This window comes from Ambystoma mexicanum, chromosome 13, assembly GCF_040938575.1.
Source record: "Ambystoma mexicanum isolate Mex_15411 chromosome 13, UKY_AmexF1_1, whole genome shotgun sequence".
Taxonomy (NCBI): Eukaryota; Metazoa; Chordata; class Amphibia; order Caudata; family Ambystomatidae; genus Ambystoma; species Ambystoma mexicanum.
In genome coordinates this window covers 676410428-676434349 of record NC_090938.1, presented here as the reverse complement: position 1 = coordinate 676434349, position 23922 = coordinate 676410428, and the positions used below count along the sequence as shown (strand labels likewise).

Sequence of the window (23922 nt, the reverse complement as noted above, 5' to 3'; positions counted from 1 at the left end):
GACCATTCCGAAAGGGATTGAATTGAAGGGGGGGTGTAATAACGTATGATATGATAAGGTTGCCCATTCCGAAACTGGACCTAGTTACATATAAGTTCAGTTTATGAAAATTCGTTGGCACGAACGGAGGAGTCTGCATTACGCCAAGAGAATGGAAATGCCGAAAATAATGTAAGTTTCGCTTTAGACGATTTTATACCAGAACCAGTCGAAATACGAATAGCTGCCCGTTATTGCTGGGTCACATTGTACTTGTTCGTTCTGTGTGGCATATTGCAATGAAGTGCTAGTACAACCTTTGTGTGCTGGGCTATCTACCGGGCACATGGGCAGGCCAGCATCAAGACGCATGTAGACCACCACTCGTTTCTCCCTGGTTCTACGCTAATAAATCATTACATTGTTTGTGCACCTCGAATTGTTGCCCCAGTTTACGCATTACGTTTAGAGCTCAACATACTCCATTGCACTATCCTCGGAAGCAAATAGCGGAGTACTTTGATATTCCACGTTGTATTCTCTCGGTTCACATTGTGTCACCTCTGGGCTAATAAAGAAAATGATTAATTGTAATAAAGATCGGTTACTGAGAGACATTTCTATTTTTATGTTTTGCAAACAGGTACATCGTGCCATTCTGCGATTGTCATCTATTCCAGACCCCGACCGATGGATTCTTCAACCGCCAGATGCAGCTACATGTCAATCACTGGATCTACTTAACCGTCTTTTGGGACGACAGACAAGGTCCAGTATGCCCGTACGCGGTACCAGCGATAAGGAGCAACATAACCTTTACGGTGGTCTAGTGCTAAGTTCATGCACCAGCTTTGCAATTCACTGTGCGACCAAAGTGCTTCATTTAGACAAAACGAACACCCTGTGTACCAAAAAAACAAACAGCGCGTGACTCACGATAAACATTTGTGGATTTGCGGATCGAGAGCAAAGGAAATAATTCCCATTTTGAACAATGATTTCAGACGCCGAATGTTATCGAAACATTTAATGTGAAATAAATGTTCTTTACCAATTGTACAGTCTTGCTGTTTCCTTTTAAAGTGCAGTTTCATATGCCTAATTGTGACGCGCTGTGCTGTGAGACGATGTGTGTTGTTTTCTGGGTTCCGCGTCTAGTCGCGTAGGTGACGACTGGGCGCGTTTGGCTACGCTGCCCAGTAACGCCACAGAGAGAGGCAGAGAATATAAAGGATTTGGTGATGTCAGGCTCAGGAGCGGGGGATATGATTTAGTGCCACAAACACAGGTCACCCAGGGCGATGCAGCAGGTGATAAGATTATCACAAGATGGCTGTGCCCTGCTGCCTGATTTCGCTTGTGCTCAAGAGAAGAAAACTCGGGTGAGGTGCATAGGAAATGTTTGTACGATCGATCGACTTACGGTTAAAAACACATGGCCAAACCATAGGGACAATAATATTTTCTGACCAAACCATTCCTTTAAAGGCTCTACAAACTCGAAAGTCCTCCATGACTAGAACCCATAATTGGGAAATGGAGGAGCACAGCTCAATTAGCTCACTTTTCCCTCTGTTTGTGGCATAAGTGCTTGATCGATATATAATGTTAGATTTATTTATTTTTGTGTTGCATCATTGTAAACAGTGCTCTCCTTGTCACTGCTTAAAGTATCATCCAACCTGGACCACCCCTTTCTGGAGTAGATCGATTATGGGTGATTTCCTTTTGTTGGGTAGTTGCACTTACACCAGGTGCTCGTTCACCTTCAATGGATTGTGGGGCTGTGGACGTCAGTGCACTTTTCTCATTGATTAGCGAACTGGTCAATAGCCCCCTTGTTTAGACAGCTGTTTCCTTGTCTGAGCCACTTTTTTCCTGGTGCGTTTAGACTTCCCAGGAATATTGGGGGAGCATGGGTTATGCTATCAGGTTGCTTATCAAGTCCGATAGAACTACCCTTCTCCTTTCTTTTCTTGAGAGCGGCAAATGGTAAACCTCCACTACTGGTATACTGCCACTTACTCTTACGTCCCGTCCCCTTTCCTCCATAGGGACGGGAGAAGGAACCATTTTCACCAGAAAAAAACCTTCTTCCCCTTTAAATTTAGAGGCACGTGGGGGTGTGGTCTTGGGAGCATGCGCTGGCCTGACTCCGCCACACCTCAGTCCCCTTTTCCGGGTCGACGGCAACAGGGACCGGAAGGTTCTTTTACCGGCTCTTCACCCGAGTGGCTACGCCCTAGTATGTCCGACGATGCGCCTATACGAAGTTCTACCGGCAGATCTGCCGTGGGCGAAATGCTTACCGGGCCTCGTCCTGAGGAACAGGGTAGGCCCCATGATCCACACTCAAGAGTCCTGGACGGGGTGGGGCCCAGCGAGCCGAGCAACACGACACAGGCACGTGGAAGACAGCTTGACAAATTGGCTACTGTGCCAGAAAATCCCGACATCCGGCCGTTGCCTCTCCAGTGAAGGCAGCAGGTGGAGGAACGTGTGTCAAGGTGGGACTGGTGTCAACCAGGTATGTGGCCTACAGCTAACCCTTCCTTCGCGCAAGGCAGGTTCCCGCTGCGTCCATATGGGAAGGGCACACATCGGCTCCAGCAGCCCCTCGCTACCCCGTCAATATCACCTACCACCACTCCAGCCAGCGAGCACAGGTTCTTTGAACAGTTCCTAGGGCTCATGAAATCTCCTCAGATGGGGACTTCTTCAGGGACGCCATCAGGGATGTGCTCCCGCCAATGGCTCTGGTGCCGCAGGATCCGGTACAGGCACCCCTCGGCCCTGTTCAGCCTCATGTCCAGGCGGTTCCGCAACAGCCTCCGCCACAGCCTCCGGCTCCGGTCTCCACTCCGCAGCCCCCGGCTCCCAACTAGCCTCCTCCGGTCCCTGACCTACAGGACCCTCAGGCGGACACAGGTGAGGAGGAGGACCCCGACACGCCATCTTCAGCCAAGGCCTTCCACAAATGTCTTGCAGGGCTGGCAGAGTACTTGGGCCTTCCTCAACCCGAGGTGGAGCAACCAGTAGAGGGGGTCCTTGCAGAAGTCCTTACGCTACGCCCCGTGACCAAAACGGGGATCCTGATGCAGAAGGACGTAGTTGCCTTGGCCAAGAAGGGTTGGCTCAAGCCTCACTCAGTCCAGCCGGTGAATAAACACCTGGGCTCCAAGTACAGGCAGAAGGAGGGGGATATACTCTTGCTATCGGCCCATCCTCAGCCACACTACTCGGTGATCGCTGCAGCATCACTGCTCCAAGCCTCAGTCGTCCTCAGGCTCTTCCTCTGTGGCGCTGCTAGGCAAGGAGGAGAAGATCTTAGAGGCGTACGGGAATAAGCTGTATTCCAGCGCGTCCTTGCACCTTCATCAAACCAACGCGGATGTCATGCTGGCAGCCGTTAACCAGAGGCTCCGGTGGGAAATTGCGGATTTCCTCCCAGAGCTTCCGACACAGAGCCAATCACGATTCAAGGCGGCCAAGATGGTGGCACAGGACATCATGGAGTCCACCGTGGCCGACATTGACACCTCTGGCCATGCCATCTGCATTGCCACGGACATGAGAAGACCTGGCTCCGTTCTATAAAGTTCCACCCAGATGGCCAGGATCGCATCTTAGATCTTCAGTTCGAAGGGGGTGACCTCTTCCACTCCACAACGGACGAGGAGCTGGCCAAAAAGAAACACAGCTCACAAACAGCCAAGTCTTTATCCATCTTGACAAAGACCACACCCAGTCACAGCAGAGCTCGGACAAGGGGCGTACATACGGAGGGTTCTGCAGCTTCCAAGAGTAGAGGTCCAGGCAGCCTGACTGTTGGCCGACTCAACATCGGTGCAAGCAACAAAAAGGGGGGGGAGCAAGGGCTTTTTCCAATCCCCCTCCTCTGCAACAGCCTCAGAGGGAAAGAAGGCATGACACGCCCCTCTGGGTCCATGTGTCTCCAGTGGGGGGCAGGCTTACCCTCCATGCACATTTCTGGTGCCAGAATTTCGTGGACCCCTGGATCCTCTCTGTAGTCTCCACGGGGTACCACCTCCATATACCAGCCTCTCCTCCCTCCTCCCCCCCACTCCCATAGGTTGGGACAGCACTCTTGTGCTGGACCTTTCCACCCTCAACCTCTCCCTACGTCTACAAAAATTCAAGATGGTTTACGCCAGCTTTGATAGCGGAAACATTGTGCAAGGGAGACTGGATGTGCTCCCTGGATCTGAAGGACGAGTACCTAAACGTCCCGATCTGGCAGCCCCATCGTTCCTTTCTACGATTCAGGGTCATGGGCTACCATTTTCAATACAAGGTGCTTCCTTTCGACCTCAACTCAGGAACCCAGGGTCTTTACCAGGCTGATGAACAAAGTGGCGGCCCTCCTCAGGTTGCAGGGCCACCACATCTACCGATACCTCGACGACTGGCTTGTCACGGCGACATCTCCGGAAGCAATGCACCATACTTCCCACGTTCTCATGAACACACTGCACAAGCTAGGGTTTTCACTCAACCTCAAGAAGTCCCAGCTGCAGCCCACGCAGAGACTGGCCTTCTTGGGTCTCATTTGGGACACATGCTCCGAGAGAGTTTTTCCCTCGGAGGACAAGATCTCGGCTCTCAAGAGGGCCAGCACGCACTTCCTCAGCAGAGATGTGACCTCGGCCTGGTACCAACACCTACTGGGTCTCATGGCAGAAGTCCCCTTGGCCGTCCCCCACAAGAGACTCAGGATGAGGATACAGCTGCACTTTGCAGCCTCTTGGAACCAGGAGCGAGGCTCTCAGTCACAGATGATCAACGTTCCTCCATCACTTCACCCGGACCTCACATTGTGGTCCAGGGACGACAACCTGCGGCTGGACAAACCCTTCCGGCAACCTACCCCGCAGGTCACCATCACCACGGACTCCTCTCTCGAGGGTTGGGGGCCACCCTGGACAACCACTGCGTCCACAGCACCTGGACCCGGCAGGAGCAGGAATACCACATCAATTGGCTGGAACTGAAGGCGATCTGGCTGGCTCTCAGGGCCTTCCTTCCGGTTATCGAGGGAAAGATCCTCCTCATTCAGACAGACAACTCGACCGGCATGTTCTATGTCAACAAGCAGGGAAGTACCAGATTCCCCCCGCTGTGCAGGCTCACAGTCAGCATGTGGGAATGGGCCCTGGAGAACCACATCTACCTCACGGATGTCCACCTGCCAGGGGAATCCAACCTGGAGGCAGACAGGCTCTGCAGACTGGGTGCGGACAACTACGAGTGGCAGTTGAATAACCTGGTACTGCAGGAAATCTTCTACAAATGGGGTCACCCCCTGGTGGACCACTTTGCCTACCGGGATAACAGGAAGTGCCAACTGTTCGCTTCCTGTCAAGGTCAGGGCTGCGTGGGCAGCGGATTCCAGATTCATTGGGACGGAATGACCGCATACGCCTTCCCACGCACACCACTGATACACAAGGTGGTATGCAAGATCAAGGAATCTCGCCACCTCAGCGTCATTCTTATAGCACTGTGGTGGCCGGCCAGGCCATGGTTCTCTTAGCTGTTCATCCTCTCGGAGAGGCCGTCCATTTGCCTCCCGACAGGCTCAGCACATCTTCTGGCGCAGCAGGGGGCAGGGTCATCCACCCCGCTCCACAGAAACTAGCCCTCACAGCGTGGTTTCTGGACAGGTCACGCTAGGTCACCTCAGCCTTTCCCAGGCTAATCTAGAGATCATAAAGAGCGCCAGGAGCAAGTCTTCCAGGGCCCAGTATGCAAGCAAGTGGACCAGGTTCTGCCACTGGGCAGACTCTAAGGCTATCAACCCCCGTGCACGTACCTTGGATGATGTGCTGTCCTTCTCGGCGCACCTCGAACAATTCAGGCGTACAGGTGAATACTTGCTGCACTTACTTGGCAGCCATTGGGGCGTACAGAAACTCGGAGGAGGAGGTTTTTTCCTCTTCCAACCCGATTGTCAGGAAACATTTGATGGGACTCGCCAGGCTCCACCCACCCATCAAGAGGCCACACTCCGTGTGGGACCTCAACATAGTTCTGGGTGCCCTGGTGCACAAACCATTTGAACCAATGACATCCGCGTACATCAGGCTGGTCACCATTCAGACGGCCTTGCTAGTCGGCCTCAACCTGGCTCGCAGAATCTGCAAAACCCAGGCGCTGCTCACCTCAGAGCCATATACTACGTTTCACAGGGACAAAGTAGTCCTGCGGACACACCCAACATTCTTGCCCTCCAGCATTCTTGCCCACGGTGCCTTCTGCATTCCATCTGTACGAGGAAATAGTGCTACCTACGTTTTTTGCTGAGCCCAAAGACGAGGCACAGAGAGTTCTGCACTGCCTTGATATCAGGCGTGCCCTGAAATTCTACTTGGACAGGACCAAGGGCTTCCGCAAGTTGGACGCACTTTTTGTCACCTTTGGCGAATCAAGACCAGGGTATCAGGCCTCTAAGGCCTCCATAGCCCATTGGATGGTCTTGGCCATCAAAGAAGCTTACGAGGGACAGCACAAGCCACTGCCGGCGAACATGCACGCCCACGCGGTCAGAGCCAAGGTAGCGGCCATCGCTTTCCAGCGGCATGTCCCCTGGCAAGTCATAAGCAGGGCGGCCACATGGGCCACCCATTCGGTTTTCTGCAAGAACTACCGTTTGGATGCCGGTTCTAGATCAGATGTGGCTTTCGGACACGTGGTTCTTAGAAACCTGTTTGCTTAAGGAAGGTCTCCTCTCCACCCTGGGGCTACACTCAGTTGTAATCGCCCATGCAGTACGGAGGAAAGGGGTCGGGACGTAAGAGTAATTATCAGTTACTCACCGTAGTGACTAACGTATAATTCCAAATCATTATTGGGAGGGCATCCTAGCCCAAAGTCTGTAGCAAAGCAAAGCTAAGAGCAGCACATTTCATCAGCCTCCCTCGCAGCTGGACAGCACTCAGCTATATTTTCACGCTGTGTGTTTTTGTATTCACTTCTGTAACTAAGTAAGCTTGTTTGTAACAGCGCCACGATGCCCAACGGCTGCATTGTGCGCTTTATAAATGTAAAAATTAAAAAATAAATAAAATTAAAAATGAATATTCCCTGTCGTCAGGCCAGGAATCTTCAGTAAAAGCCAAAAACAGTTTCACTTTCATTTACAAACTGTCTTTCTCCTATAAACCAATCACTGTCCTCTGGGTCATACTGACCCCAGTCAATGACAGTCCTCTTCCTAAGCCCCTCCTCTAGCAGCCATCCTCAGATTTGGTAAGCACATGAAGTGGCAGCATGACCAAGAAGAGGGGGAAGGGTTTGTATGTGGGTCCATGCCAGACCCATGCTGGAGAACAATAGTTACAGGTAAGTAACTTGTTCCTTCTCCAGCACGGGGTCTGGCATGGATTCACATGCTCATGAATAACAAATACATAGCAGTACAACATTACTCAGCCACGGGAGGTGCCAAGGCTCAACAGAAGCAATTACTCTTGCCTCTGAACAGACTCACCTCAAGCAAACAGGTTGCGTAGTACTGCTTGGCCAACTCTGGACTCCTCCCTGGAATCCCTGTCGACGCAGTAGAACTTTGTGATGCTGTGCCTGGACCTCCATGTAGCAGCCCTGCAGATGTCCAGCAGGGGCACACCAGACAGAAACGCCGTCATCGCTCTGGTGGAGTGGGCTCTCGTACGGCCGGGCAGCGGTCGCTTCGCCATCCGATGACAGTGCATGATGCAGCCGGAGAGCCACCTTGAGATGGAAGCCCTTGGACAATGCCTTCCCATGGTACACAGGACCAAAGTTCACGAACAGTTGAGAAGTCTTCCAAAAACACTTTGTAAGTGTCATATAGAACTTCAGTGCATGAGCAATTTCCAGCGAGTGCAAGGCCCTTTCAACCGGTGACGAAAGCTTCAGGAAAAACACAGGTAACGCCAAAGGCTCATTGAGGTGGAATTCCGACGGATCCTTCGGTATGAAAGAGGGGTGCATCCGCAGCACCACCCTTGACTTGTGGAAAGTCAGATTTGGCTGTTTGCAGGATAGGGCCTGGATCTCACACAAATTCCTGGCAGAGGTGATGGCCACAGGGAAAGCTGTTTTCCATGAGTGGAACTTGAGAGGGGCATGATGCATAGGCTTGAAGGAGGCCCCCATGAGCCTCGTCAGCACTACGTCGAGTTCCCACGCCGGGGCAGGAGCCTTCACCGGTGGGAAAGATCAAAACAGTCCTTTGAGGAACTCTTTGATGAGACGGTGAGACCACAGAGAAGATCTTCCTGGATACATGATGTAGCAGGAGATAGCCGCCAGATGCACCTTGATAGAGGCGTGTGCCAGTCCCTCCTTGGCCAAGGACAACAAGTATGGAAGAATCTGCGGGCTGTTACCATCAGAGTGGTGATCTTCTGCGACCGGCGCCACATAGCGAACCGCTTCCACTTGTGACCCTAGCACTTAAGAGTCGACGACGCTCTGGCCTTGGCAAGGACTTCCCTGCAGTCCGCTGGCAATTCAAATCCTCCAAACTTTACGGATGCTGGAGTCAAGGCCTCAGGTTCAGCGATCCGGGGTCGTGGTGCAGGATTGCGCCTCATTCTCTGGGGAGAAGGTCCGGGACTACTGGCAGTTGACAGGAGGTGACGCCGACAGGTTGAGAGGGTCCGGGTACCAAATCTGCCTCACCCACGTCAGGGTGATGTGTATCATCCTGCATCGGCACTGTTTGAGTGCGTTTATCAATCGTAGCAGGAGAGGCAACAGTGGGAACGCGTACAGAAACAGGCCTACACACGGGAAGGAGGCCTTCCCCCAGGCTCCTCAGTTGGTGGAATCTGCTGGCGAACCTCTGGCATTTGGAGTTTGTCGCTGTCGCAAACAGATCGATCTGGGGCCTGCCACACTTGATGAAGATGCATTCCACAAGATCCGGTCCACCTGCTCCTGTCGCAGTTCCCATTCGTGGCAGGAGCGCAACTCCCTGCTGAGGGAGTCAGTGATGGTGTTCTTGACTTCCGCCAGGTGAAAGGGGAGAAGGAACATCTCTTGTCCGATGGCCCAGTGCCACAAGGCCTCTTTGGAGAGCGCTGGGGATCGAGTGCCCCCCTGCTTCCTGATGTAGAACATTGTGGTGGTGTTGTCCGTGAAGATCCTCACCACTTTGCCCTTCAGAGACAGGAGGAATGACTGAAGGCCCAGAACACTGCCCGCAGCTCCAGGATGTTGATGTGAAGATCCTTCTCCTCTGTCCGCCACAGGCCTCTGCCGTGCAGACGTCCGGTGTGGGCACCCCAGCCTTCCAGGGAAGCGTCCGTGTTGACTGTTTCCTGGTGTGTGGGACTTCGAAACCCTGTTCCCCGGGCGACGTTGAAGTGAACTCCCCACCACCTTATCGCCTGACGGACCTCCTTGTTGAGCGGCATCTTGTCCGCAAAGCATCTGGACACGTATCCAGCGAGCGTCCAGGAACTCCTGAAGAGGTTGCATCCGTAATCTGCAGAGCTGGATAAGGTAGATGCAAGACAACATCATGCAGAGAAGTGACTTGATGGTCCGCACTGTGGCGGTCGTCAGTGACAACAGCCGTTGCACCTTCACCACAATGCCCGCTACCCTCTCCTCCAAAGGTGACGCTGGACAGGAGACCGTATTGAGTCTGGCTCCTAGGAACAGCACATTCTGCAGTGGTGTCAGGCAGGATAATTGATGGTGAATCCTATATCCGTTAGCAGCTGGATGGGCGTCTCTGTGTGTCAGACGGTTAATTCTCGCTCACTATCCCAAATGAGCCAGTTGTCGAGGTACGGGTACACGTGTATCCTCGGTGGACGCAGATGGGCCGCCACCGGTGCCAGGCAATTCGTGAACACTTTGGGCGCTGACTTCAGGCCGAAGGGGAGGGCCTTGAACTGGTAGTGCCGTCCCTGCACTACGAAGCGTAGGAACTTTCGGTGCTTCTTGTGAATGGGGACGTGGAAGTAGGCGTCCTCCAGGTCCAGCAACGTCAAGAAGTCTCCTTCTTCCAGTTGCCCGCGCACGCGCTACAACGTGACTATCCTGAACCTATGGGACTTGAAGTACTTGTTGAGATGTCGCAGGTCTAGAATGGGGCGCCAACCCTGGGTTTCTTTTTGACTAAGAAGTATCTGGCGTAGACTCCAGAGCCCTGCATGGTTATAGGACCAGCTCTATTGCCCCTTTTCGCAGCATGGCCCGTTCCTTCTCCAGGAGTTTAGGGATGTGCTGCTCTTTCTGGGCCATCAGAGAGATCTGCGTACACCTGCGCTGAAACTCCAGGGTATGTCCGTAGGTGAGAGCGTCCAGCACCCATCTGTCGGTGGAGATCTTCTCCCACTCGCTGACGAATCCCGTCAGCCGGCCTCCCACCGGGGTGCACAGGTGGGGGCCCGACGTCCTGGCCGGTTCAGTCCTGCTTTGGTACCGGCATCCTGTCTGGAGGGCGACAGCGGTGCCGACCACCTCAACCGTAGGCCTGGCAACGGCCTCCGTGGGTCTCCTGGGTCGTGGACCTGCAGGGCTGGTGGTAAGACGAGGAGAAACCTTTTGTCAATCTGCTTGACTTCCCTCTGGAGGAGCGAAAGGAAGAGCAGTGTTGCTGGAGCGTGCCCAGGGCATGGGCCGTCTCTGTATCCGCCTTGATGGCCTGCAGGGACTCGTTGATGACCTTCCCAAAAAGGTTATCTCTGTCGAACAGTCCGGCGATTGTTGCAACCGTAGGCACCTGGGTGCGGACTCCAGCACCCGGTACCTTTTCTTCAGCCTATCCCTTTTGGCCGAAACCCTGCAAGGGTTCTTCAAGAGGGCCAGGCCCTCCTCCCGCACGTTGTCCAGAAGGGGTACCGCCATGATGGTCTTCCTTTTGGCCATGCGCCTCTGGTACAGGAAACCCTCCTTCGTTTCCTCCGGCGTAAGCTGGAAAAGCTCGGAAGCTTTGGCGACCATGTAATGGAACGACCCCACCTCATCTGGTGAGGACGCTGTCGACTGTGGAGATTCACCCTCTGTGACGATGTTGTCGCCGTGGCTGTAACTGTCCCTGTGTCCTACGGGGGGGAGGGCACCCGATGCAGATGTGGAGGCTGAAACGGGGGCATCGATTGACGCGTCCTCCTCTTAGCTGGAGGCTGATCGGAGGTCACAGGAGCCAAACGCTTCGACATCCTCTTCTGGATTTCTAACAGAAAAGTCTATAGGGTCGATAGGAGGTCCAGAGATATATCCCTCGGCTCCGCTGGCGTGATCGTAACACTAGGCCTCGTGCCATCGTCGCTGGCGTTGCCGCAGTCGTCATCCTCCACATCCTTGTGGACTTTGTGTAGGGACTCCAGGTTCTCGTTGTCCATGGACAAAACTTCTATGGCCAGGGGCATGTCTTGGGGCTGGCCTGGGATTTCTCCCCCTGCCCCTCCACCTCTTTTGTACCAAGAGGGGTCGGAGCCGGGCTAGGAGACGGCATCCTCTTCTTCGGCGTGCTAGCAGGCTTCGCCACAGTCACTGTGGAGGCTTCATGCCTCGGAGGCAGGGACACCTTGGGCGCCTTTGGGGTTACCTTCATGGGGTCACCCCCTTTCAGACTCCTTGAGAACAGCCGCCACTAGCTCAATCATCGACAAAGACTTCTCCTGAGCCGCCTAGGCCTTCTTGGGCAAGTCGGCTGCCTTTTCCACCATCCTTGGCTTCTCAGGCTTCTCCCGCAGCTTAGCCGGGTTGGACGATTTCCTTTTTGAGGAGGACCTCAATCGCTGTCGATGGAGGCGGATGGTGATGTTGATCGCGGCCTGTCCATCGCGGGACCCACTTGCGCAGTGAACCTGATGGAACTGGACTTGTGGTGCCTGGCATTGTCTTGGGCCGCCACGGTTGGGGCACCCTCAAAGGACTTTGAAGCCCGCTACTCAGAGCGGACGGTCCTGGCTGAGGCATGACCCTGCTCGCGGCACAAGGCAGAGACCTTAGCGGTTAGCCACGCCGACAGTCTACTGTGTTGATCCTTCATTTTCTTGGAGAAGCTGAGGCAGATCTCACACTCTCCTTCCTTGTGGTCCAGGTGAAGACAGTAGAGGCATTGAAGGTGTTTGTTCTCCACAAACACGTTCCGTAGCCCGCATCTGTTGCGGGGCCTGAAAGAGGATCTTCCTTCCTTCTTCTCCTCAGTTATGGCTTCAGGTGTGGAGTTGGCCCGATGGCCTTCTGGAAACTTCAAACATCCTCACCCTTGGGGGGCGCTGAAATTCACTGACAAACGGATCCCCACTGTTGGAAGATGGACAGATGAGCACAGGTGCTCTTTTTTGACATAAATAGAAACTTTTTCTGTCGATAAACAAAAAAATGCAAAAGTAGCTCACGGAGCAAAACTCAAGGACTCCCAACACTGAAACGTGCAGTAAAAATCTGAAGATGGCTGCCAGAGGAGGGGATTAGTGAAAGGACTGTCATTGGCTGGGGGCTCTATCACTGAGAGGACAGTGATTGGTTTAGAGGAGAAATACAGTTTGCAAGTGAAAGTGAAGCTGTTTTTTATTTTACCAGGGATTCCCGGCCTGACTGTTAGGTAAAATTTCCACAGAGCTGGTAAATCTTCCTTTCCTGGTTCAACTCCAGAACTTTTTTCCTTTTCTAGTGGGATATTTTTCATTAATACCTCAGTGAGTGGGAACCTTTTTCCACACTCACCTAATCTTTAACTCTTTTTATGGGTGCCATTTTTAAGACTCTCCATAGTGTCTTTTTAAAGTTATCCTGTCTAACAACTTATTGGCAATAAGTGCCTGTTGTTGCTGGGTCGCCCTAGGGGCTCCCCATTTAACTTTCTTGTGCTAACCTTGAGTGAACTGCAGTTCCCAAGGGTAGAAAGGATCTTTGGATCCCTTTTACATTTTATTCTGTGAAACCAGCACACTTCACCTTATGTGGAGTGCTGGGGGGATACAATGTATCCCCTTTCACATTAAAACTGTAACAATTCTGTTACAGTGACAAGCTTACCTTTAATGGCTGGTGGCAGTGATACCTTTTACTAATTTGGTGCACCTTTAACGCGGGCTGTAATCACAGCTGCAGTAAAGGCACCTAAGGGTGCTCATTTTACCAAAATGGCCCCTGTCTTCTTTTTCTGCCATTTTAGTGTTTCTTGTCGTTTCTTGTTCCTTCCCCTGACATCCAGGGTGGGAAATTCCTTTGTTTGAGTTTTGTCTTTGGCAGGAGTCCCCTGGACAACCCGCCGAGGCTCCAGTCAGTCTGTAAGCACAGGAAGTGGGGGAGGAGTCCAACACTCCCTCATGCTTTGTCTTACGCCTTCTTTCAACTGGGACAAATCCTAGTGGGGGGCTGGCTGTCCTGATTGGACAACCAGCCGCCTGTGGTTGTGCTGTAGTTCCTGATAAATACTGGAAACCTGGAAGCTGAAGTCATGTCGACCACTGGAATAGAAAACCGAAGAGGATGACGAAGGATAAGTGGCGGGAATGATTTCCAGCGACCGGAGAGCCTGCTGTGTAACCGGAGCCTGCTGCAGCCCTTCCTTCCAATCGACCTTGAGTCTCCGAAAACGACGACCCGAACCGAAGAGCATGGTGAGACCCACTACACTCAAGAAGACCTGCATTTTGAGCCATCCCACCGGTTACTGCGACCTTGCGTTCTTGCAATACCCCAAAACCCTGGGACCTCCAGCCACTGTGCGGTGCACGGTCTTCCGAATCTCGCTGAAACTTCGTGGGCATCCTTGTGTATCTCCAGAGACACGAATCGAGTCTGAAAAGTCCCCTCACAAGAGTGCTGGACCTTTTAAACGACGAGAATTCAACCGCGATTTTCTGTCTTCTTCTGTGCTCCTTGAAAAGGCTCCAAACCCGCAGAACCGCATTCAGCCGTGAGAGAAATCTTGCCTAGAGCCTTCTTCATCGATCCCTGCTACAAAGTCCCTTCTGAGGTCTTGTGTTCAGTCTCCAGGACAAGGAATCCACTGACCGGGTATTTGCCTGTAGTCCCTGAAGTTCTCCTGCTGCAATCTCTTCTTCATTGCTGAGGTACTGTGTTGGCTTGGGTATATACTTACCTTAAGCCTGTTGGGATTTCTGTGTAGTCCTGGGGTGTTTTCTGTGATTGGGAGGTCCCTCGTCCAGTGCACCCAGTCCCACTGCTAGAATCCTGCTGGGGTGTCATCTGGGAAACATCTAGACCCTGTTCTAACCCTAGAAGTAAAGTACTCACCTCTTTGCCAGTTTTCCTAAGGAACTCTGACTTTTGCTACTAAAGAACTTATTCTTCTAACACTGCCTGTTGGTTACTACTCCTAGTGGCCCCCCTTCTGCCACTGAGAACACTCATGCTCTAAGAATAAGGGAAAGACTTTGAAGGGATTGGGACTTCTGCCTAGAAAAAAAATCACCTTTTTTACTTACTTGTAAAGAGTTGGTGGGTAACTGTAATTCTCAGAGTGAACAGTCACAAAAGTTCTTACTGATCTTGAATGTGTGATGCACTATTCTTAAAAGTATGGTTAACATCTTTTCTTCCTTAGCCACTGTTTTACCAGTCTAAAAGAAAGTAGATGTAAAGGTATTTTACTCTCCTGTGATTAGGTTGTGCCTCTTTACAAAAGTAATGTGTTGGTTTCACCAGATTATTCCTGAAGGGTATTTGTATGAGTGTCCTCCAACTGTTGTTATCACCAGGTTAGTCCTGTTAGGATAACTGTATGAGTGTCCCCCAACTGGTTCTTGCTTGCCCTGACTTGCTGCTACCCTGTCCTTAATAAGTCTACATTAGGTTGTTGCCTGCCTAGAATAACTATTCAGTAAAGTGTGACATTGGGTTTTACTTTCCCCTTCATTGTGAAGTTAAAGTATGTGGGTTTTACTTACCTTGTGTTAGCTGTGTGCCATCCAAAACAAGTTACCAGAGTTATTGCTTACCTCAAGCTGGGGTTCCCTGATTTCCAAAGCATCTGTAATTGTATATTACATCCTTAGGTTGGTTATAGGTTTCTACTGCACCTAGAATAAGTATTTCCCTATTCACCAAAAAGTACATTGTCCAGTTGGCTGTTTATGTGATTTGTTCCAAGAGTCACTGTACAACTGGAAGGGCTGACTGCCCTTGTATTACCAAAAGTAATCTGAAAGTAACCATTGGTCTTTTACTCCCAAAGAATAGGCTTAACCTATACTATATGTGGATAACAAGGTTTTGACTTCCCTGGAACTGCTGTTAGGTTTTCCAAATAGGGTCTATACTTGTGTCTGTGTACTTTCAAGTATAGTGTTGTGTTTTATATTGTGATTTCATATAATGCGTTAGTACTTACTTAACCCCTAGATTAATCTGGGCCTACCTGTATTTAAATAAATCCTTTATTTGTACAATACATAGTGTTTCAGTGTTTCGTGGATCATTTGTATTACAATTTCACCTGTACTGTATCTACTGCCCTCTCTCCCTCCTAAGATAAGCCTGGCTTCTCTGTCTACGCTACCCCAAACTCAGGTGGTACAGCCTTATACTAAGAGTGGAGTCTTGTACTGCCTCAGTTGAATGGTTTTACTAAGCCCTTAGTTGGACTTCAGAAAAACTGTCCTAACACTGACTACAGGGAATATTCATGAGCATGTGAATCCATGCCAGATCCCATGCTGGAGAACAATGTAGTGTCTTGGAAACAAAAATGAAAATAGAAAACGTCTTGGTAAGTTTCAATTTAAGGCTCACAGCTAGAAAGGTACATTCAAGACACACTTCAGTACATTGGTATTTGTTAACATGAACTGTTTGACATATTTCATTTTCGATGTTCTACTTTGCATCATTTTAATCACTCACGTTGTTCTGTGTTTGATAATAAAAAAATAAGGCATCATTTAAAAAAAAGCTCAATTACATAAATGTGGGTACTTTGCCATGATGAATATCTAGCTTTTTGAAAATCAAACCAGTGTCATACGTTTTTGCATTTGTAACCACAACCTCTCTCTATCATTACATGTGTTTGGCTGTACAGTAAAGTTTATTTTTTAAATTTTGGGTATTTTACAGTGAAGGAAATAAGCACGCTTACTATGGTATCAAAAACCTTCAGCAACCACCTTGTTAATTACATATCAACACCTTCCGGAAGCAAGAGGCTATTACTCCAAGATTTTCATAGCCTAGAGCAACCAAGCACAAGCCAGAAATCCCACATAATGGAACACTACAGATCTCTAGGTGAACATGTTTATTAATAATGTTTTGTAAATATTGTTGCTATCAGTAAGTAACTGGCTGTACCCAGCATACCATACGCTAAACTGGTGCTCTCTCTCTTTCTATCTATTTGATGCGCTCTGTCTCTGTGCCTCAGTCTTCATTGCCCTGGCTCTCCCTCCTCCATATCCTCTCCTTTCCCTCTCGGTCGCTCTGGAACTGCATTATCAGTAGTGCACAATATAGTGTCTCTCCGGAACTTGTACATTAAAGAGGAGATCTCTTTCTCTCTTCTCTCTCTCCCCCCACTCACCCTCTGTTTTCCTTTCTCTCCTTAGTCTCCCCCTCCTTCTGGAGGCCTGGTCAATAGTGATCAAGGTTTTCTCGATGCCTGCCTACCTCTCCTGTCTGCCTCTTTCCACCTGGAGCGTGTACGTTGAGGAAGGCGTGTCTCTCTGTCTTTCTCCTTCCCTCCTTCTTGCTCCCTTACTCCATCTGGGCACTCTGCGTTCAGGAGGGGAGTGGTCTTCCTCTCCCTTTCTTTCTCTCTATCTCCCTATTGCCTTCTAGAGCTGCGCTGTCAATATCCCCATCTCTTCCTTGGTTTTCATCCATCTCTCCCACCTTGTGCATTGGAGAGGGGTCTCAATCTCTATTTCTCACTCCTTTTGCGTTCTATGCCCCCATTATTTTCCTCTGTAGTCTGTTATAGGAGGGTCTCTCGCTCTTTCACTCCTCCCCCAACATCGTTCTCTCTCTCTTTCTTGCCTGTTCTCTCTCTCCTTCTCCCTATCTCTCTGCCTCTGTCTCATAAAGTGACCTCCAATCCTCATTACTGCATAATTCTGGAATGTCATCTTGGGAAGGCAGAGCCAAGAACAGAACTGGAGCCAACTGTGTAGCAGCATTTATTTTCAAAAATAAAACAAGCAGGGCACATGCATGCATAGGGACACCTCAACCTCTGCTTGCGACCTACCTTGCACATTCCCCTTACCCCATGCGCCAGTTCTTTTCTCTGCACAGGTCAGGAATAGAGCTGTGCGTGGCAGTTGTGCCACACAGTTATGCCTTGGCCATCTGCACGTTCTGCGATTCCTTTTCTGGCAGGACGCTAAGAATACGTTGGAAGAAATTTCTAGAGGTCTGACATTCTCCTCCTCAGTTGCACACAAGCATGATTGTTTCAGTCAAAGAGTAAGTCTTCTTTTTAAATGGACTGAGAGGGGTTCAAGTAAACCTCCCCTGATCTGCAAAGCTTTTGTCACTGGAACCCCACGTTCCCCCGAGGTTTCCTCCAGAACGAATTCAATCCTACTTCCACTGGGATTGCCTCTGAGGTTCTCTTTAAGGCTAATCAGAGTTTAGAGCCCCCTTGCCCAGTGTCACCCAAGAGATTGACGCTAGAAAGAAACAGGTAACTGGTCTGGTGCCGCTACCTGCAACCATTACAAGCGAGCTCCTAGCAACATTTCCCTGGACCAGATCACAAGAACACCATTACTGGGACTTGTCATTTCCCTCCAGGAACTCCTTCCACTGCTCCCTCAGAGGGGCATACACATTACCCCTATCTGGACAACTAGCTTTTAAGGGCAGAGAACCCGGACAAACCTTTGGCATCCATTCAGATAACTCTGTCTTTGGTCTCCGCACTTGGTCTTTCAGTACATTTAAAAAAATCGTCACTGATTCTTTCACAAGTAATAGAATATATTGGCATCAGCTGGGACACCAACAAGGGCAGCTCCTTTCTCCTCTCTAGATATGGTTCCTGATATTTACAAATGTTTTTTTTTTCAATTTCTCTGCAGCCCTGATATGTGTGCTTTGTTTCCAGAGGCATCTGATACTTATGACTTCCTTCACTTCCTGCATTCTGATGGGCCCACACTCACGACTCTGCATGAGAAAGACACAATTACATATGGTTGCACATAGGTCCCATGAAGCCCAGCCTCAGTCAAATCGCATTACAGTACCATTCACCAAAAACAAGACCTTCACTGGTAGATGTAGGACTCGAACCACCTCACAGAGTTTCCTTTCCCTATCCCCTCAGCTACCATGAGCATGTCAATCAACTCACCCTTGTCTAGCTTCACTTCAGACTTGATTTATAGATCCAGCAGGAGAGCTCCCTCAACATCAGTGTGCTGGAACTCAAAGCCATCTTCCTAGCACTGAAAGCTTTTCAAATACCTCTCAGGGGGTCACCGAGTTCTCATTTACATGGCCAGTACACTGCCCTGGGGTTATCTAAGCAAGCAGGGTGTCACTCAGTGTCCTCATCTCTGCATGCTTGCCATAGAGATCTGACACTGGTGCATCACTGGACAACTTCCTGATTCCAACACATCTGGCAGGTGCATTGAATATCGAGGCAGACATCCTGAGCAGTGTTCAAGCTCCTCACGAATGCCAGCTTCTTAATAGAATGCAATATTAAGTTTTTGCTCAAAGGGGCAGGAAAACAAGAAATGTCCTCTGTGCATCTTATGGAGGAACCAGGGTATGGACTCTCTATGGGACGTCTTTCTCCTCCCATGGGAGTGCCAGATCTTGTATGCATTCACTTCAGTTCCATTAATATTGAAGGTTCTGCACAAGCTAAAAAGCAGCCCTAATTGCCATCTAGTTCCAGCCACTTTTCAGTGGTCAAACAAGTTCTCAGACCTCTTGGCAATGAGCTTTACTCCCTGTTTTTTCTGCCTCAGAGATAAGACTTCTGTCAAAGTAGAGGGGTTGGTGCTCCTCCCCTCAATCGCATCCCTCAGTGGCTTGGTCCCTGGGTACTTAAGTTTTGCAGGGTTGGGCTTGTCTCAGGAAAACCTTTACTTTTAAAGGTTGTCAGTAAGTCATCTATTTGTTCTCAATATGCCATCAAGTAGAATTGAAACAATTCAATCCTCTCCATGTCTCTCTTGAGCAAATTCTTTCATGTCTCACCTGGCAGACTTAAGCTATCTCTTGGTGCCTGTCAAACTTACCTATCGGCAGTTGGCACCTATCTAGGGTTGTCACCCTCTCAAACCTGGTGGAAAAGTGGCCTTTTCACAGCTGGTTGCAGTTTCTTCGGTCCGTCACTTTAAAGAGTATCTGACACGATGTACCAGCAAGCCATACCTGAGAGTTCACAGGAAGAAGGCTACTCTCTTGGACACACTCCTCCTTTTTCCCCTTAGATGGTGTATTCCTTCCATCCGAACCAGGAGATTTCTCTCCCAGTCTTCTTGAGCGCATTTCGGAGGCAGAACATGCAACTTGAAAGTGTCCATAGTGCTCAACTGCTGCTTTTACCTCACAAAACAACTTAGGTCCCCTGAACTCCTCTTTTTTTAAATTTGGTATCTTCTTCCCCAGAATCCAGACCTGCATGATGGTGGCATTCATTCTGGAATGTTACAAGATAAGGTAGCTTCATCCTATTAAAGGTATATTCCTACATGGTTATGGCAAATGCAGACTCAGTGGCTTTTTTACCAACATGGCCCTCTGTAGAAAATGTGGAAGGCAGCGACTTGGGATCATTCCTTCTCCTGACATAGTCCATGGACTCCAGATCGAGATCAGATGCTCAGCATAGGCAGTGTGCCCTTTACAACCTTTTCAGACAGAAGTTGGTTCCACCTACTCCCTTCGGTTCCGTTGCTTTGCAATCTCACATAAATATGGAGGAAAGAGTATCAGAACATACAACTACATGTTACCAAAAAAACACACTATTATATTCCTACCCTAAAGTTCCCTTTCCTCCAAACACCCCTCCTTTCATCCCAGCTAATAAGATATAAGAAAGTTCCACGAGACTGTATGTTGGGGCGAGGAGCATGCTCAATGGAGGTCCCATGCAAGGTGGAGTAGGTTTGTCTGCTTTTAATTTCGAAAATTGGAGCAGCTGTGCAGCGGGTAACAGGATAAGGGACCCCAAAAGAATGAAGGAAAAGAGATTATGGACTACAAGTACAGTAGTGACTGCAGTGACTAAGTTTTCTAGGCTCTCTCTCTCCTTCCTCGGCACTCTTTCTCTCCTCTCTCGCTCACCTGGTCTCCCTTTCAAGCCATGGTATTCTGTCTCTCACTCTTTACCCACTCCCTCTAGCCCTCATGTGCCATTTATTTCTCACTCTTGTATTGTGAAGTACAAAATGCTGAGGGTTTTGGAGAGTGAGCATGTGCTGAGTCGGAGAGCAGGGGCTGGAGCCGCAAGGTAAGTCCAAGGACATACATTCTGGGCTACAGGTTCAGTCCCCATTGCACATTGCATTTACCCCTAAAACCACCTAATATGCTACAGAGTACAGTTCCACTGTCATCCTTTCTTTTTTTATGGAGATTACCTTTCAATGCAAGTAGCTCATGGGCGCTAATCATATGTATAGGTACCACACAAGATGAAGGGCGCACTCCAGTTCTCAATATACCCGGCCACTCAGGTGGTGTTCTCCTTCAAGTGCTTTTGAACCTCATGCACTCTTCAGGAAGGCAGTCCCAGGTGTTGATGATTTTTTCATCTCCCATTTGTGTAGGTAATTCTGGTCCTTGTAATTGCAAGGTGCTGAGAACAGACCCTCCCCATTACTGTAGGACCTTGCAACTACAAGGACTAGAATTCCCTGCACTGGTGGGGGATGAAATAATCATCCAACAATGTTACAAGATCAGAATCACTTCACCCAGACACACTGGGCACATCCTGCTCACTATATACCTGTAGAAATGGAGGCTTCCTTTGCTCCCAATTTAGCGATTCTCTACATAGCCAAATTTGAAGAGCTGCACATTTCTTACAGAAGAAAATGAACACTCCAAGGCCATACTCTGGTACAAAACATATATAGACGGTATATTGCTTATGTGGGACAGCAGGAAAGGCGATGTCAATTCCCTCTTCACCTGGATTAATCAACTGAATCCTAATTTAGTTTTCACTATGGAAAGGAATAACAACTTCATTCATTTTCTGGACCTAACCATCCCAGCTACTGAAAATAAACTCACTTTAAGTTTATAAAAAAAACCTCCCGACAGGAATACAATACTGCACAACAGCTTCCATCCAAAAAGCTTTAATCGAAAACATCCCTTTTTGTCAATTTCTAAGAATTCATCTAAATTGCACGACATTAGCAAACTTTAAAATGGAAGCATCTATGGTGGAGCAGGGATTTGTCAATCGAGGGTACTGCAAACATACTGTCCGAACAGCTAGGAAACGGGCCCAGAGCCAACACGGACAGAATTTGCTAGACATATCTGTCATCAAGAAAAATAATTCTAAAACTATATGTGTGACCACATGACATAGCAATGCAATAAAAAAGTTAATTAAAAAAACTGGCATATTCTACAATTGCACAACGAAGATATGGAACAGCCCCTTTTTGCTTTCAAAAGAGGCCGAAACATCAAACAACATTTGGTTAAAGTGGACCGACAGTCCAGTAAACCCATTTACAATTTAAGAACATGTTTTGGCGTACCGAAAATCACAGAACATTTTCCCTGTGGGAATTGCTCTGTCTGCAAATTCAAGGCTAAAAAAATTCCTTTGATGTCAATGGAAGAGACTGGGCATTTAAATTTCACAGCAGTTGTAACAGCATGTATGTAATATGTGTGATTCAAAAATCCTTGCAGCAAAATTGATGTATGTAAAACTAGCAGACAGGCCAAAACCAGGATCATCGAGCAGCGTTCCAAAATTAGGACAAAGACTACTACAGCTCTGCTAGTGGAACACTGTTTGGCACATGGACATAGTCAGGATGACCTTAAATGGTGGCTCATCGATAAAATTCAAACTAATGACGGCAACATGAGAGACACTTTGTTTGCCAGAAGAGAGCAATTTTGGCTATAAACCCTACAGAGTTATGTCGATGGGCTAAACGACAGAGATGAATGGCATCCCCTAGGCAGTATTTGATGTGAGGAACTCATCGTGACAACAAGACAGACACAAGTGATCACAGTTCAAGGGTGTTTATTGAACAATGAAATTGGTATGCAGGTTAGAAAAACACATAATCTAAGCCTAAATCTAAGTTGAGGACAGGTGTCGACCATCAAATGAAAATAAGGCAGTCCTATTGGCGTCAAGTCAAATAAAAGGGCCTATACTCAGAAAACCTATTGCTAAGTAAAGGGATGTGGGGTTACGGTTCAAGAAAGAAAGAAGTGTTCTCAAATAATATCAGGAGGCGATAGCCTGGGTCTCCCTTCCCCACGTTTTAGACACAGGGCAAGATAGCAGCACAGTACCGTCTCGGGATTCTGTAACACGAGATGACAATTCCAATGGCATTTCTTAGCACAGTCGATGGCCAAGTCTCGTTTCCTCTAAAAGTCTTTTGACTTCGGGGCCTGATGTGTTTAAACAACAAAACAAAAGTTCCTTTAACAAATGAAAGTTCATTCCCAGTATTCGTTGGGTGATGGGATCACCCTTGGGTCCCCCTCTTCTGAGCAGGCCCTTGTCAATTGTACCCCTCAGTTTAAATAGGGTTATGGCCTTACCCCTGGGTCCCCCTCTTCTGGGCTGACCCTTCTAAATTGTAATCCACAAATGTTAATGTCTTTATAAACAATTCCAAAACACACTGTTTCTTGGGATGCTAGACTCGGCCCCTCCTGGCATTCGCTTCCCAGATTTCCTCTCACTGCAGGATTTACTTCCCTTTCTTTCAGCCAACTTACCGATCAAAGTTTTTCGATTGTACAGGGCATTTACTCAACCCTGAGTTCCTTTGATGGCCTTCAGGTTTCTGTAGCTTCTCAATTTGGAGCTCGACCAGTGTCTCTCGAGTTAGCACTCACGTGGTGCCGCTTTCCCTCTGCAGCTGGTCTCCCATTCACACTTTTAACAGTTCCTTTAACCTTCATTAGCTTTGGTTCAAAACTTGCCACTTGGCGATTCTCACTCAACACAGCCCTTGCTTATCGATTCTCCCCTCGACTCAATGGCTCTGATGAACCGCTTGGCTTTTGGCTTCTCTGGAGTCAAAGCTGTTACCACGGGAGTCTTCTCTGCTCCATGTTATCAGCATAGGCTTGCCCCATGTACCGTTGACATCTGCAGCAAAATACTTTTGCTATTGTTGGCAGTTTTAGATTTCCCTCCACAAAGGTTCTGCGGGCCTGAGACGAAAAGGGCAAGGTCACTTCTCTCCTCGCCACCCTCTCGCTTCCCGTCGCCTTTCTCCTTCTCTTGAACTGCCATGTGGTAGCCGTCTCGACGTGCTGTCTGCCGTATTTGCCTTTCTCGTACTGTGCTCTCTGGTGCCACCTTTTATTCCTGTGGGGAAGGGAAATGGTCGTCTGGTGTGTGTGATTCTGATCAGTTGTCTGACTTTGCCTGACCCTGGTATTGGGACATGTTGTCAAAACACACTGGTCCTTATGGCAGCGTTGCTCCCGAGAAAATAGATCTATTCACGTTGTGCATGGACTCCGATGCACAAGTGTGCCGCTACATTTTGATCGCAATGGTCTAGTCTTCCCCAATGATGTCCGCCGCTGATTTTGGATTCAAAAGCAAAGCAAACCTTTCCACAGATGCGTTGGAACCCTCCTGCTACCATAGCCTCCGGGTAAGATGCTGTTTCCCCACTACTTAGATTTTTCTTGGCTTTTTTTCCTCCTTATTCTTCCACCCCTTTTCTTCCTGCTCTCCTCCCTTCTCCCTGCAGACCCACTCTCTCTCTCCCTGCTTATTGGTGGTCTCGCAACTAG

At 49.1% G+C, this 23922-nt stretch overlaps 1 protein-coding gene across 1 annotated transcript in view; it reads left to right on the top strand.

The window, feature by feature from the left end:
• FBXO47 (F-box protein 47) overlaps positions 1-23922 on the top strand; it is a 1436412-nt gene that overhangs the window by 480511 nt on the left and 931979 nt on the right. Inside the window, exon 8 of the mRNA XM_069634700.1 lies at positions 16039-16209. Coding sequence (XP_069490801.1) covers positions 16039-16209 — 171 coding nt within the window. The remainder of the gene's footprint in view (positions 1-16038; positions 16210-23922) is intronic.